The sequence below is a fragment of the Arachis ipaensis genome, chromosome B09 (genome assembly GCF_000816755.2).
Source record: "Arachis ipaensis cultivar K30076 chromosome B09, Araip1.1, whole genome shotgun sequence".
NCBI lineage: Eukaryota > Viridiplantae > Streptophyta > Magnoliopsida > Fabales > Fabaceae > Arachis > Arachis ipaensis.
In genome coordinates this window covers 7,770,077-7,782,561 of record NC_029793.2, presented here as the reverse complement: position 1 = coordinate 7,782,561, position 12,485 = coordinate 7,770,077, and the positions used below count along the sequence as shown (strand labels likewise).

The following is a 12,485-nucleotide window of genomic DNA, read 5'->3' as shown; positions in this document are numbered from 1 at the left end:
AAAAAAATTTGTTGGATATAAAATTAACAAATTTTAAATTTAAAAATATTTTATTTTTTAATAATATTACAAAAAATTATTTAAAATTTGATTTCTAAATTTTTTTTTTAAAATATATATTTAATAACTTAATGAAAGAGACCTATGTGGCACTTAACATTCCTGATGTGGACGTCGGATCTCCGCTAAGTGTCATGCTAGTGAATGGACAATGGTCAAGGGTCGATTTGTCTTTTTATGAGAAATGATCAAGAGTCGATTTGTTTCTCTATGGTAATGGTCAGGGATCGATTTATCCCTCTTCATTCACGAAAAATGACGTCGTTTCAGGTACTGCACTGAACCAAAACCTATGCTATTTGGGATGATTATTCATCTCAGCTGAAACCTCTCACTCCTCTTTCAAATCAAATACGAACCGTAGGACGCTACAAGAAATTTGCCAAAAGCCATTGGATTTACCAGCGAAATTACCAAAAAACCTGTTGGTAAATTTATTATCGTCAGATTTAGTGGCGGACAAATTTAAATGGTAAAATCTTCATCTAATTACCGGCAAATTTAAACCTCTAATTAGCAAATTTTTGGAGGTCGTCACCGTCTTTTTAATGGTAATTTTGGCCTCATGAATTTGTTTTTTGTGCATTTCTCACCGTCAGATTTACTTCCCGCTAAATTCGACAGAAATATATTACACATCAAGAATTATATTAATTAATGCCGGCGAATTCAACCGGCGGTAAATCTTAAAGGTTATGGTCATGTGGTGGATAATAAAGTGAAAGAGTTAGAGAAAATATGATGGATAATAAAGTGAAGGTTAATTAGATTAGAGAATAAGTTGAAGAAGTGTAGATTAAAAATCAATGAAAACAGATGTGCCTTAGTTTTGAATGTAGTGCTTTTGTATTTTTTTGTGGGGTTGTAACTTCAACATATGCATTTTCCAACTTTAAAGAAAGCATAGGTGGATAATAAAAAAGCAATTTATCTTTGACAAATTAACACCTAATAATAGCATAATATGGACAGCAACATTGTCCTAAGACCCAAAAAAAAAAAAAATCAGAACATTTGTCCCAAAACAAAAAATATTGTATCACCGAAAGGTTTTAAACAAGTAAAGTAAATAGTCAAAAAACAAAATATATGTCCTTAAGCCTTATAGTTAATATCCACACTAGCAACGTCTTAGTTATTTAATATCAGTTTTTCTTATAGGTTTTGATTTAGTGGAGCATATGAAACAGCATTGTTTTGGTGGATAAAAGAGGATAAATTGACTCTGATTATTATCTACGGAGAAATAAATTAATTCTGACCATTGTTTATAGAGAGTCAAATTGACCCCTAATCATTACTCATTAGCCAATATGACATTTAATGGAGACTCAGCATCTATATCAATAACGTTAAGTATTATATAGATCTTTTTTATTAAATTTGGTGAGGAAAGATGACGGAAGAGTCGTCATGTCTCACAATAAACAGAGACAAAGATTGAAATGGATTTATTTTTTTTTGTTCTGAACAAAAATCGCCTTATCTTATTTTAAAATAAACAAAAATAGGATTGAGTATTTACTCTAAAATCAAATTAAATGCAACTATATGAGTTTTTTTTTTTTAAATAACTATTTTATAGTTCGAAACTTTGCTCGGATTTCTTTTTCTTAATGTAGGTTTGATTTTAATATTTTTTATTGGAAGAGTCATAAATGTATTTTTTATTTTTAATTTTATTGATTTACGTGCATTACTCTTTTAGCCCAACTTCAATATAATAAAAAATGAAAATGCTATACCCAAAAAAAAATCTAATAAGATCTTTGATTGTCTAGAATTCGATCTAACCATAACAATTCCAACAAAGGCTTGATCTTGTGGTGCTGTGAATATAACACTAAATAATAAGTGTACTAATTGTTTCAAATAATAAAAATAATGAGTAAAGTATCATTTTTATAAGGAATTGTCAAATGTTAAATTTGCTTTTTCAACTATTATTTAAATTTATAAAACTTAATTGTATTGCTGAATTGATTGTATGCCATAAAATGGAAAAAATATAAATAGTAAAAGAGCAATTAACTGAACTTTTTTGTATGCAATAAATAAAATTATAATTATTAGGAAATTCGGTTTCATCACATTATGAAATTGACTATGTTGGATTTTGTATTATTCAATGTATTTGTTGTGAATTCAACCCAGGTTGATTAAACAATGATGAAATTTTTCATGGAGGATAAACAACCATGTTAAATAAGTTGGTAGAAAATAGCATGGGGAGAAAGTATATTTTCAGTTTCTTTTTTTGCTTTATTATACCTAAAAATAAGAAAAGAAAGTAATGGAATAAAACTATATAAAATAAAATAAAAAACAAGTGCTTTATTAAAAATTCTTTAAAATTAAAACAATTACTTGTAGTAAACATGATAAAAAAATTAACTCTTGTTGAAAAGTTATCATCTTGCCTTTTTTTTTTTTTTAACTAAAGATAAGAAATTCAAACCCGCAACCTCTTAATTGAGTATGAGAAGACTATGCCATTTGAGCTATTACTCGTCGGCAAGTTATCATCTTGCTTTGTGCATAAAATATAATGATTTTACATTGAAATCAGTTATAATTTAAGATGCATTCCAGATACTAATTAGGAACTATGTGTATCTATTTTTACTTTCAAGTGGGGCTATTTTTCTTTTTAAATAAAATAAATTATTTATTACTCAAATAAATCATAATACACAATTTTACAGTTTTAAATATTTAGTTATGTTTTCATTGATGCTAACAGTAAAAAAACACTGAAATTTTTTTGTATTTTCACTATTGCTATCAGTAAAAATAGAGCAATTTTTTCTCCTGCATTTATACTGTCACTAACAGCTATTTTGTCCATCACTCACGTTTTTTTCTTTCCTGGTAGTACAAGCATAAACGTGGGAATTTTTGTTTTTGTTGTTTTTGTCTGCGAAAACACCACTAAATGTACAAATTGATAAATTTCTGTATTTCAATTTAAATTAATAAATAAAGAATTTATTTTATTTAAATAAAGAAAAAACTCATTTATCTATTTATATATTTATTGTTTTATTTCTAATGTAATCTTTACTTGCCATGCTAGGCAAGAAGCTGAGTTGATCGATGAGATTGTGAAAGCAATTTTTCCAAATCTGAATAGCAATTGCTATAGAGATGAACTCAAAAGCCCTTTTATTTGTAACAGAAACTATACTTCTGTTAAATCCTTATTGAAATTCAAGTCAGAGAAAGTTCTTGTGATTGGAATTTGGGGTATGGCCGGTATTGGCAAGACAACTATTGCTACTACTCTTCTTCATGAGTGCTCCTCAGAATACGAAAGTCATTGCTTCTTAGCCTTTTCAAAAAATTTAGAACGAAAAGGTCTTAATCACATATGCGCTAAACTTCTTTCTAGATTGTTAAATGAAGATCTTCGTATCGATAATATTCGAGTAATACACTCTAGTATTATCCGTAAAATCAAGCATAAGAAGGTTTTTGTTGTGCTAGATGATGTGACTAATTCACAAATTGCAGTTGATTTAATTCAACTCTTTCGTAACTGCCTGAGTTCTGGTAGTAAAATTATTTTGACAACAAAGGATAGAAATGTACTTACAAGTGGAGGAGTTGAAGAAATTCATGAAGTGAAGGAAATGAATTTTGAGGACTCTCTTAAACTTTTTAGCCATAATGCCTTTTGTGATTCTCATCCTAAAGAGGATTATTATGAGCTATCAACAAGAGTCGTAGCAGATTATGCCAAAGGAATACCATTAGCATTAAATATTTTGGGATCATTTCTTCGGACCAGAGGAAAAAGTGAATGGGATAGTGCATTGAGAAAATTACGAAGGTATCCCAATCCAGATATTCAGCAAGTGTTGAGATTGAGTTATGATGCATTAGATGATGATGAGAAAAACATCCTTTTAGATATTGCATGCTTTTTCCACGATCATGAGATGAAGAAAATAACAAGAATATTAAAGTCTTGTGGTTTCTATGCAGACATAGGGATAAAAAGTCTGTTGGACAAGTCTCTTGTAAGTATTTATTCAAATGGTCGTGATGAATGCATAAAAATGCATAGTTTGATACAGGAAATGTGTCGGAAAATCATTCATGAAGAATCTAGCAAAAATGGTGGTCGACAAATAAGACTGTGGAATACCGAAGAAGTCTGCAATATTTTTCAAAATGAAAGAGTAAGGAAATCATGCTTTAATGATTTGGTCTTCAAGAAGAGTGTATGTATATATCAAAATATTGCTTACAGCAATATAGTACTAACATTGTATTGCAATGCTTTTCAATTTTGCAGGATATTTATGGAGTTGAAAGCATGATTGTGGATATGAATGAAATTACAATAGATCCACGTATAATCATCATTGCATTAAGAAAGATGCCAAAGTTAAGGTTACTTGCTTTAAGAGGAAATATCAACATGGATCTTGAAGGGAACAGAGTGTTTCTACAGGATTTTCAACTTCCTAATGACTTAAGGTATATTGAGTGGAATAAATGCCCACTTAACTTTGTGCGGTCGATTCCTTGGCCTCAAAAACTTGTTCAGCTTTCTATGCCAGATAGCAATGTTCAAAAACTTTGGGATACACCACAGGTAGGATCATATTTATATTTTCTTTATGATTTTTTGGATACTTTTGTTAGATACTAAAATAAAGATTGATATATTATAGAAATTAGTTAGTATAAAAAGCGAAATTTTAAAAGAACAAAAAATAGAGTAGTTTTGGTGTAAGTAATATATATTAATTATGGGGAGTTTATTTTAAGATTTATAATATATAATCTTACTCTATTATGTAAGATTAATTTATTCCTATATATTATAAAATATTCTGGCATGATAATTATTTTTTAAAAAGTCATATTTTCATCATTTAATCAAGAGAATTTTTTCTATATAAACTTTTGTGAGAATAAAATATCACACTAAAATATTTCAAAACATTGAGAATAATTTGTTTTATTACAAAAAAAAGTCACTACAATATCACAGAATAATTAAATAAGTTTTGATGAGAGAACAAAGAGTATTTTATAAAAAGAAAATAATAATAAAGTACAAGACTTAAATTCAAATGACATATATATAAATAGATAAATATTAGACTACAGTCAATAATTATTTATATATAGCCATCATAATTTTTTTAATTAAAACAAAGAACATAATTGGTTCTCAATAGTTTCTTGTCATTCAACATTTTCTTGTTTTGCTACATCATATTAATTTACTATATCTCATGATGCAATGCTTTATTTCTTTATGAAAAAGAGAATAAAGGTAATAATCAACCACATCAAAGGGTTTTCACTTTCGAAAAATTTTCGCCCCAAACGGATTTTTCACTTCCATGATGAATTGTATATAGATGATGTTTAATTTGAATTAACCAACAATATATATACTAAATACTAATCAAATCAAGTTCCATATTCCAAGTTTCGAATAAATTATCTATTATTTTAATATTGTAATGGACAACTAAAAAAGTTCATACGCTCAATATGTTTTTAACTAAATTAAATTTCAAATGTGTTTTATACCTATTCTAAAAATATTTAGTTGTATTGATTAGCTGGAAACACTTTTTTATATAGGTGTAAGAATAAGAAGAAAAAAATTGTTGAAAAACATAGTTAATTTATTCTAAAAATATGAAAAACTTATTGTCATTTAATATTTGATATTAGATGTATAATAATTTATAAAAAGAAAAATATAGATAATCAACAATATTGGTAAACAATATGAACAATAGATATATCAGATGTTCATTTCACTAAATGTGCGGATGGTTATTCTAATATTAAGATTTAGATCGGTAATTTAGAGGTATAGTGTGTTTTTATTTTATTGATAGTTGTTCATATTGTTCAAAGAAGTCATTTGTTACTTTAACATAATCTTGCAATAATTAAAAGGGTAACACATTAAACAATAAAACAACACTTTTTTCCTCCACTAGTCATGTACATGTGTTAATAAACTTAATATGTTTGTCGGGATTGACAGAATCTACCAAGTTTGGAGATTATTGACCTCCGTGGCTGCAAACGCTTGATAGAGTGCCCAAATTTAGCAGGTGCCACGAATCTCAAATTAATATCACTCTATGGCTGTGAAAGCTTACAAGATGTTCATCCATCTATTTTCTCTCTCCCCAAGATTCAAAATCTATATGTGAACTTTTGCACATCCCTCAAGAGGCTTTGCAGTGGTTATTGTTCTCCCTCTCTCTGTACCTTGTGGGCCATTGGTTGCTGCAATTTGGAAGAGTTCTCAATCCCGATCATGAGTGATCATTCCAACCTCACGTTAATTTTACCAGCAACGGCTTTGACTGAAGTGCCATCCACTATTATGCATCTCAAAAATCTTGAGTGGTTCGGTTTTAACATCAGTTACTCTCTTCAGAAACTTCCTCTAAACTTTGCCTCCAAAATTTCGCTTAAGGATCCAATAAAACATGAAGATGACACATGCATCATGTTAAGTAGAATATTGCCCACCCCTGCCTTCTTGTCTCTCAAGCAATTATCTTTCTTCGAATGCAAGAGCTTGTCTAAACTCCCAGACAACATTCATGTCTTACAATCATTACAACTATTACATCTGCAAAGTTGTCATGTCATTACAAGTTTGCCAAAAAGCATTAAGAATCTTCAACAGCTCATGGGACTTGTGATCATGGATTGTAAAATGCTTCAATACGTACCTCCACTTCCCCCATCTATTATATACTTTAATGCACTAAACTGCAAATCTTTGGAGACACTCTCAAGTTTAACCAGTGAACCACCCAGAGAAGACCATGCATGGTTTGAATTCCATAACTGCACAAAGTTGGCTGATGATGCATATGAAGCAGTTTTGAAAGACTTGAAATCCAGGATAGAACTTGTGGCAAATAATGATGGATATCCGCATAATGAAGCAAGACACTTCTACTACTATTTACCAAGTAAAGAGAGCATAATTAATGAGTGGTTCCCTGACTACTACTCTAGAGAAGCTTCGATCATTGTTGAAGTTGCTCCAGATCACAAGATTTCTTCTTGTCTTGTTGGCTGCATCTTGATTTCTCAATACCAATCTTGCAACCTTACGAAGAAAAATGTGATATTTGGATGGGAATGCTACTTGGGAAAGGGTTGCAACGAGTGGGAATTGATCGCAACTTCTGCCGATGGAGTATCCTTGCACGGTTATTTTGTCGAAGGGATTCAATTGGAAATGGTATCAGATCATAAGGTAGTATGGTATGATGGAGAGGGTTCCAACAAGATAACGGAAGCAATCAAAGAGAGAAAGAGGGACACGGCTTGCAATCCTATCCTTAAATTTGAGTTCTATGCAAATACAGAAGATAATGAGAAAATAGTGATAAAGGGGTGTGGGATCCGTTGGATGCATGTCCATGTCAATGATGATGGAGAGATTAGTCCAGATGCCACTCATGAGGGATATGAATCTCATGACTCAGAGTTGGAGGACCTTGAGGTAATGCTTCTAATACTAATCTCGATAGTTTTCACACATTATTGTTGTATTGTGAATTGTTTAGTCTAGAGATCCACAACAAAAATTAAATCATTCAAAACTGATTTTGGAATATATATAATGGTTGTGAACGAAAACAGAGAGTTGATGAATTATCTACGTGCTTGAATTTTCTTTTTGTTTCTTCTGCACAACCTAGCTATACAATGTTAACAAAGCTTCTTTGCTTCAATTTTGTAGATATATCTTGAAAAATGCACCACTTTTTAATATACATCCGATCCTTTTTAATATCGAAGTAAGTTAAATGATTTGATTTTGATCTTGAATCATAGAAAGGTTTACTATGCTCTTTACTAATTATAAATGGACATCTTAACATTTGTTATTGCATAGCAAGTGTTTCACTTTTTCAATAAAAAAATTCACACAAATGATAATGTCATAATGATGATTTAGTAATGATATAAAAAAAACTTTACACCTTGAAAACATCAAAGCTACCAAACTAATACATCACTTTACAAAAGTTATACTATTTATGTATAGACAAAAATTTGAAATAAAATATTTTTGTATATTAATATTTATGTTCATGATGTGTTGTCAATTTTATACCACAATATGTTGTTTAATTTGATATCGTTCTTGTTTGTGCGGTTAATTATCATATCGTAGTAACAATATATCAAATGTGGGGGATCATAAGGAATTATATTGTTGTCGCAGAGTGAGACTGTCAGAGAACGGAAAATCGGAAAAAGAGTGCATTTACATTGTGATTCCAAAGATTACTGGTAAGTTGCCTTATTATATTATTAGCTAAGCTTTTGATTATACTTGATGAAATTACTATTTCTTAAGCAGCTTACTTTTTATATTATAATTAAGTTTATTTTACTATATCGACTGCTATTATATGAATACATATATTATTTAACTCATTTTTAATGTATATTTTATACTACTAATTAATTTTAAAGACTACTTTTAGTGTATATCTAGTATGGTCGATAATTTTATATTTGTCAATTTTATAATAGTGATGGAGAACAGAGACAGAAAAAAAGATATAAAAAAAGAATACTCCAAGAATAGTGCAATATTTTCCTGTTAAATTAAGGTACAATATCTTTTCTTTTAATTATTGTAAATTTGTATGTATTTTCTATCTGCTTTGTTTCTTTTAACTAATCATTGTTTTTGTAACTTAAAAAAAAATAATAAAGAAAGGAAAAGAAAGAAAGTATAGCAGTGGATGCAAAATGCAAGGTCTTGTACGTGGCTTGGCTCATATGGGTGTGTTTCTTTCTTTTAAGTTTTAACCTTTTTGTCCCCTTCTAACAGAGCGAGAAGAACATATCATATGAGAATTCGACGAGAAAGGCTTCATTTGGGAACACCCAAACTTCCTTCAGTTCATTATTGTTGTAATAGTCGTCTATATATTTGGTCTTTTTATAGCACACTTTCTCTGAGAACACACCACTACTTATTTTTACTCAATTTATTGTTGTTCAATTTTCCTGTCAACTCGGCAGTGCAGTTTAATTTGTATATTGTTTTTGGCACTTTCACATTCGGTTTTATACTCATAATAAGATATTATCTATAAGTCTATTAGTTTCTAATAATTTTTTTTACATTTTCATTCCTTGTTTAGTTTGATAATGATAAAAAATGTCATGTTGACACTTTCTAACAATTATTTAACGTAAATATCACATAAAGTTATAGGACAAGAGAAGAACATAAGGTGATACACGGTTTCCGAGCAACTCCACAAAGTACACAGCTCTCCATCTCCTTCGAGAATAAACCACTTACTAAGTTTTTCTTTAGTGTTTGATCAGTTTTTCCTGTAAAACAAACCAAACCAGCATTTCTACATGGGGTGGCACTAAGTTCCTCCACAATTGATTTATAATATTAGGCATGTGTTGTTTATTGGCTCCCGCAATACTCCTTTGTGTTGTTTCTATAAGGAACTTCACTGTAAACTCTCCTGATCCTTCGTATCTCTACCTTATTTCATCCTCCTTGTTGGGATAGATTCCAACCCTCCTCAAGATGAACAAAATCTTCTCTAGACTTTCCTCTTCCCACACCCTCAGATCGCACCTCCAATTCAAGCTCCACCTCCATTCAAATCCATCACACATTCCACAATCACTAATAGTACGGTATTTGCGTGTGGATAAAGCATAAAGCCTCGGAAACATATCCTTTAGTTTACCTTCTTTAACCCGTGTGCTATGCCAAAATTGTGTTCTCGTTCTACTATCTACTATGATTTTCTTCCCTTGCTGAAATTGGGATGGATTGCCTCCTGATCTCTATATATCAATGTTGGCAATAAGTGATCAAACATCTCTGTTGAAAACTCAATTTTGATTCATTAGTGGCTGCTCCCCTGAAATATTATTACATGAGCAAGTAATTCTTTTACACAGGACACAATACTCTTTATCGAAATGCCACCACCATTTGAACAGCAATGCGGCATTCTCTAAAGGAAAAGTCTAGGGGCCAGCAATTTTATTGAATTTTGGCCAGCATGTAACCAGCAGAGGAAGGTGAGCCATTGGATGAAATCTCACACCAATCTCACACCATCAAATTATCATTGATGGCTAGTTGATGGCTAACAATCACAAAAATTGCTGACTCCTAGCATTGCTCTTCTCTAAAATTATGTCACCGACGCCTACCAAAGATACTGTATATTGAGTAATTATAAATTTAAAATCACCGATAGATGGAAATCGTATTGTGTGATTTTAGTGTTGCTTGTACCATGGCGCTGCTTGGTCACAATCGACAATGTTGTTTTCATGGTTTATGGCAGAGATAATAAAGCAAAAGGTATAGAGTAGACTCACACTGAATTTTAAAACAGCTAACCAAATCTATGATGGGGACACTTCATCAAAAATGGATAGCCATGTGCATCTTACCCCTTAGTTCTTTGCTTGGCTACCAAACAAGGAGGAAGTGGTGATAAAAGAGTGTGGCATCCGTTGGATATACACAAACATGGAGAAGGAATCAAGAGGGAGCAGCTTCAAGAGAAACAGGGGTGTTTTTGAGTTAGAAGCCATTGCATCTCCAAATGAACAAAAGGGGTTCGAATCTGATGATGAAGGGGAAGAACTAGTTCCTCCAGCAAAGAAATTTAAGCATAGCTTAATGGAAGTTGAATCAGTAGAAAACTTGAGTTAATTTTTTAATTAATTGGTTACTATAACTGAGTGTTAAACAAATAAGTTTAATTTAATTTATGCATGCTTTAGCCAAGATATGCTAATAATATTTTCCTCTTTAAACAAAAAAAATGATCTGAAGAAAAAAACTTGAACAACTTTTGCACATTCAATTTGATGGAGGCTCTCTTATTAGCGCAGAGATCAAATTGGGGTACAATGTGTAGTCCATTTACAATTAGTTCTTATGAGCAATTTCAGTTGAAGCTACATATTTTTAAAAAAATATTTTTATACAAAACATAATTATAAAATCTTAGTTGTAGTATCCAACTAAAAAAAATGGTAAGAATGTCCTTAGCTTTTCAATAACCTACCCAGCACATTGAAAGAGAGATACTATGAGAAAGTATGAGGAGCTAATAGAATATTTGTATAATGTGTACAATGGAGGTTTAGGGAGTATTAAAGATATAACCATTAGTGTTATCTTTTTCCATTCGCGAGAAGATGTTTATTATCCTTAGTACTCGGATGATTATTCTAGATAGTATAAAAGATGTTCATTTAACCAATTATACACTCTCCCTAGCGGGATCCATACTATATACACTGTAGTGATATTTTCATCATTTCGGACCCACACGGAAAAGAAAGAAGAAGCACAATAGCAGATGCACCGAAAGTAAGATGTTTTTTTCTCAGCTGTGTCTGCGAAGTTGCAAGGAAAGCCTCTTGTTTACTTAGTTGACTTCAGTCAAAGAAAGTAGAAACGCGGATCCACGAAAGTAAGATCTGTTAACACTTTCCTTTTGTTTTTCCCTTCATGAGATCACAAGTCATGACCATATAGCAAGAGAGACAAAATACAACACCATTTCTTTCTCTATTAACTCAATTCCCACACCACTCATAACTGATTTACCGTAACTTAACATACACATCATGCCACTTTCCGGTGCTTCTTCTTCTTATTCTCAAGCATCTGTCACTCATCAATACGATGTCTTTATCAGCTTCAGAGGTGAGGACACGCGTAACGGCTTCACCAGCCATCTTCATTCTGCTCTCCGCAGAAATCAGATCGAGACGTTCATAGATTACAGAATCCAGAAAGGAGGGGCCATCTGGAACGAACTTGTTGAGGCCATCAGAGACTCAAACTTGTTTCTTGTTATCTTCTCTGAAAACTATGCTTCCTCAAAGTGGTGCTTGAGAGAGCTGGTGGAGATCATGGAATGCAAGAAGGAGAATGAAAATGTGATTGTGATTCCAGTGTTCTACAGAATACAACCCACACATGTTCGCAAGCAGACCGGAACTTACCACACAGCATTCGCTGAGCACCAGAAATCTTTGGAGCGTAGCGTTGTGCAGCAATGGAGGACTGCACTCTTTGAAGCTTCCAATCTTTCTGGCTTCCATTGCGATCATCACAGGTAAAGGGCCCCAACCTTCTTAAGTTTTAACAACAACATATTCTGAGTTTAACAGAATTGCATAGTCAAATGCTTGAGTAAGATTGTCATAATTCATAAGCCGATAGGGGCAGTGTTATTTTATTTGACTTCAATTTTGAATCAACAAGTGGTAGCTAATGTATATAACAAATACTTGCCTCTGATTATTTTTTTTTAACTTAGTATTTATAATTTTAGTATATAATATTTATAATTATATATTTATGATATTTAATATTATTAAATTCT

The 12,485-nt window shown here is 31.3% G+C and overlaps 2 protein-coding genes across 10 annotated transcripts in view; both read left to right on the top strand.

Moving 5' to 3' along the window:
• Positions 1 to 12,485, top strand: part of LOC107614893 (putative disease resistance protein At4g11170) — a 40,550-nt gene that overhangs the window by 2,120 nt on the left and 25,945 nt on the right. For 2 of the 6 annotated variants that reach the window (XM_021112339.1, XM_021112337.1), the window contains exons 2-3: positions 3,137 to 4,244; positions 4,361 to 4,663. In XM_021112339.1, the coding sequence (XP_020967998.1) occupies positions 3,137 to 4,244; positions 4,361 to 4,663 (1,411 nt within the window). Of the gene's footprint in view, positions 1 to 3,136; positions 4,245 to 4,360; positions 4,664 to 6,085; positions 7,574 to 7,813; positions 7,867 to 8,302; positions 8,371 to 8,616; positions 8,697 to 8,920; positions 9,184 to 12,485 lie in introns of those variants that run through there. The other 4 variants (XM_021112338.1, XM_021112341.1, XM_021112340.1 and 1 more) reach the window with 4 other exon arrangements.
• Positions 11,494 to 12,485, top strand: part of LOC107618323 (TMV resistance protein N-like) — a 10,611-nt gene continuing 9,619 nt past the window's right edge. For 2 of the 4 annotated variants that reach the window (XM_021112344.1, XM_021112343.1), the window contains exon 1: positions 11,494 to 12,215. In XM_021112344.1, the coding sequence (XP_020968003.1) occupies positions 11,722 to 12,215 (494 nt within the window). In that variant the 5' untranslated portion in view covers positions 11,494 to 11,721. The remainder of the gene's footprint in view (positions 12,216 to 12,485) is intronic. The other 2 variants (XM_021112345.1, XM_016320350.2) reach the window with 2 other exon arrangements.